Below are 3685 nucleotides of genomic sequence, written 5' to 3'. Positions count from 1 at the left end.
TCCCTCTCCCTCTCTCCCTCTCTCTCTCTCTCTCTCTCTCTCTCTCTCTCTCTCATTAACCATGTAAGTATGACTCATGTTTTTAGCATGACCAAAATAACTTATTGCATAGTCCCTCCGTAACACACACAAGGCACACATTTTCCAAATTTAAACTATATAATCAATATTTCATTTGCAGTTAAGATAAAGATAATCAAATGATAAGTGAAGAAAAGAGATTTACTCCCTCTGTAAAGAAATATAAGAACGTTTAGATCACTTATATTTCTTTACGGAGGGAGTATATTACAAATCCAATTATACTAGTTTGCTTTCTACTCCCTCCGTTCCCAAATATAAGTCTTTTTAGAGATTCCAACAAGTGACTACATACGAAGCAAAATGAGTGAATCTACACTTTAAAATATGTCTACATACATCCATATGTTATAGTCCATATGAAATGACTAAAAAGACTTATATTTAGGAACGGAGGGAGTATAACATAGTCGGCATGTTATTATCTTAATTTCTTATCAAAACCTGAATTGGGCTAGTTAACGCCCTATATTTTTAACAAGGTGAAGTGTATTTGATATGATTTGTTACGGCCACAATACATCGTATGATATTTCACATGTACACTTTGGAAGTGATTACTTATTCTAATTACCCTTTGTCGGACGTGCCTTGTGCTTTCACATGATCATCACTTCCCGCCACTGAATTTCACATGACAACAATTCAAGAACACCCACCTGGACTATGTCATACCCATGTTATTGTTTACTCCATGTTCACACATTTAAGTAACTTTTTTTGAAAGATTCAGCACCTGCTGGCATTTCATTGATTTAGCAGAGGAGAGAAGTTAAAATGAAATACAGAGTTTTTGTCAACACCCTACCCTAAGGCCGAAGGAAAGAAAGAGACTAAATTCTCCCAGTAGGGGGCCCAAGAAGGCACTCTAAACTTTTTGGCCCAGCAATGCTCCAGAGTTCTAGTGATTGCGTGACCCGTCTGAGAATATCTTCAGATGATGCAGTTTTCCCCTTGAAAATACAGCCATTTCTCTCCCTCCATATTTCCCAGCAGGTGAGCATGATGGTGGAGGCCGCGGCCTTTCAAGTCTTCTCGTTTGCAAACTTCTGCAGGCATAGTTGCACTCTTTGCATTGAGTTTCCCGTGCTGTTCCATAAATCAGGGTTCAGAGGGCCGCAGCCATTCCGGATCACCATCAGAGTTACCCATGCATGTTTTTTTTTCTCCATGTTCATTTTTATTCCACATTTTAGTTTTAAGCTGATATTTATAATCAGAATTCTGCTCTTTGTATAGAATCATTTACATCTATGAACTTTGTGGACTACGGATGGAAAATATTTAGTTGATACATTTGCTCTTTCTCTTTTTTTTTGCAGGAACTTTTGCTCTTGATCCAACTAACAGAAAATAATTGTTTGTGTCTCAATCGATCTAGAGTCATATTCTTGAATGTGAAATTCCAGTCAATCTTTGTTTAATTGCCTGAGTGCTGACATCAGCAGTGATGTCATCAGGACTGCTCTCTTTGTTTCAATCGGACTGCACCCGACCCGGAGCGCCGATCCATCACGAGTGGCTGTGATGCACATATATTATTATTATTATTCTTTTTGATTTTGATCATTAAGATTATATTCTAATGCATAATCAAGGGAACAGATTACTCAGTCTATATAGATGCATTTGTTAGCCCGTTTACCTCTTAATAATTATATTATTAATATGCTTAATTAGAAAGAAAATGGTGTGCATCACGACCAAAATTTGGACCAAGGCGTGGCCACCGATGACATGATGATTAGCTGAAAGTATCAGCCATGGCGGAGGATGTGGCAAAAGATGGTTACCTCGATGAAGACGATGAGAGCCCCGAACTCTGGCGCGATGTCAAACATGAAGCCGGTGGTGGTGGCCAACCACTCAATGTCGGCCTCGCCGCCCATGTACACAAACAGCGGCCCGACGGTGGGCTTCCGCCGCCAGAAGGTGTCGTTGAGGAGGTACTTCTGGGAGAAGACGCGGGAGGAGTTGGGCGTGAAGGTGAAGTGGTCCAGCTCCTGCAGGAAGTACTGCGCCGTGAACGGCTTCGCCGCAGTGGCGTACCCGCTGCTCGAGCTTGCAGCCAGCTGCCGCAGGGTAGAGATTCCGGCAGGGAAAGAGGGAGGCTGATGGGTGGGGCGCTTGGAGGGGCTCACTGCTGCTGCCGGTGCGGGCACGAACGCCACGACGAGGAGGAGCAACAGCAGCACCAAGATGACGGCAGAGTGGGAGGAGGCCGCCATTTCTGCCCGTCACTCCCTGCAGCTCGCCGGCGTCACTGCCGATGTGGTCTGGGATTTAAGAAGGCGCGGGTGTGCGAGAGCGTACACACTCCCAGCCAGCCTGCATGCAGCCCTGCACACGTACAACCAAAAGTGTATAATTATTCAAACCAGGTCGAAGAGATGGAGACAAACGGTTTGAGAAAACAAGAGCATGCTAAATGATGCTTAACATTGAAGAAACCTGTCACGGGGTAACACAACAAAACCGTAGCACTTCGAACAGACCGTAGGCGTCGAACGCCCAAACTGGCACTCGAGGCAACAGTAACAGCAGTCAAAATATCACCTCAGACCTCAGTGGCTCAGCTAAACCCAGCAACTCAATCAGAGTCACAGCAGCCAAAAAATTGCTTATGGTTACAGACAGCAACATGCAACATCCTCGGTTCTCTGTCACATGTAAGAACAAAATGCTGCAGCTGGTAATTTGCTGGGAGAAAACAATGCTGGTATGACAACCATTTAAAAACAAGCCAGCAAGTCTACCTTGGTATAACAGAGTGCAACCACTCTAGAACCCAACTTAGGAAACGCTAAAATATGTTCCACATGCAGCAATATCTACAAGATCACAGCTAGAGCCGATAAGATGAACATGAAACTTGGTTGGGAGGCCCTTTCTCTTTTGACACCAAACCAAATGGATGAGGTCACTGATGAACCAAGCGAGAATATGGTAAGCATCTCTTGAGAGCAGCAAAATGATTAGAAACAAATAAAGAACAAGTAGCCGTAGGAGAGAAGAAAAATATCAAATGACCAAACATGTCCTGCGTGCATTCTAGTTGAAATAAAGCGCCAAAATTACCGTCAAGCATAACCAAATAGTGCCTCATAGTTAGGAGGAACCAGAAATCTTGTGCAATAGCAGTACAATACAATACAAAAAAATATTTTGCATTAAACAGAGCATTGTTTGGCATACAGAACCCGTAATAATTTGTGGTCACCAATTGCTTGCAAAATTATGTGACAAGGGAGGATATTGGGCTATGTAATCCTCCTGATGCCTACTGACCTCGATTTAACCTCAAGTAGAAAGGAACTCTACTTTAGAATCAAGATGGAATTGCACACATCATCGCAGTTGAAAGGGCGAAACTGCTCAAATACACAAACTATTAGTACAAGGGCTTCTCAGGCTTGCTCAGCAGGACCGCATTCATGAAGAGACACAATGGTATACCGGCATACAAACTCTCATGGGAAATTCAATAGAACTAACAAACTCGGTACAACAAATTTGTTTGATATTGAAAATTTTCACTGAACATTATCATTTTGTTAACCAACACTCAACACATAAATGGCGAGAGAACAACATATTATACATA

At 42.6% G+C, this 3685-nt stretch overlaps 1 protein-coding gene across 1 annotated transcript in view; it reads right to left on the bottom strand.

The window, feature by feature from the left end:
- LOC119328469 (lysosomal Pro-X carboxypeptidase-like) overlaps window positions 1–3219 on the bottom strand; it is a 12146-nt gene extending 8927 nt beyond the window's left edge. The window contains exon 1 of the mRNA XM_037601450.1: window positions 1875–3219. Coding sequence (XP_037457347.1) covers window positions 1875–2309 — 435 coding nt within the window. The 5' untranslated portion in view covers window positions 2310–3219. The remainder of the gene's footprint in view (window positions 1–1874) is intronic.
- Between the last annotated feature and the right edge of the window lie 466 nt (window positions 3220–3685).

Source organism: Triticum dicoccoides, chromosome 7A (genome assembly GCF_002162155.2).
Source record: "Triticum dicoccoides isolate Atlit2015 ecotype Zavitan chromosome 7A, WEW_v2.0, whole genome shotgun sequence".
Classification (NCBI taxonomy): domain Eukaryota; kingdom Viridiplantae; phylum Streptophyta; class Magnoliopsida; order Poales; family Poaceae; genus Triticum; species Triticum dicoccoides.
The sequence above is the reverse complement of the archived record's forward strand: the minus strand, read 5'-3'. Positions and strand labels throughout refer to the sequence as shown.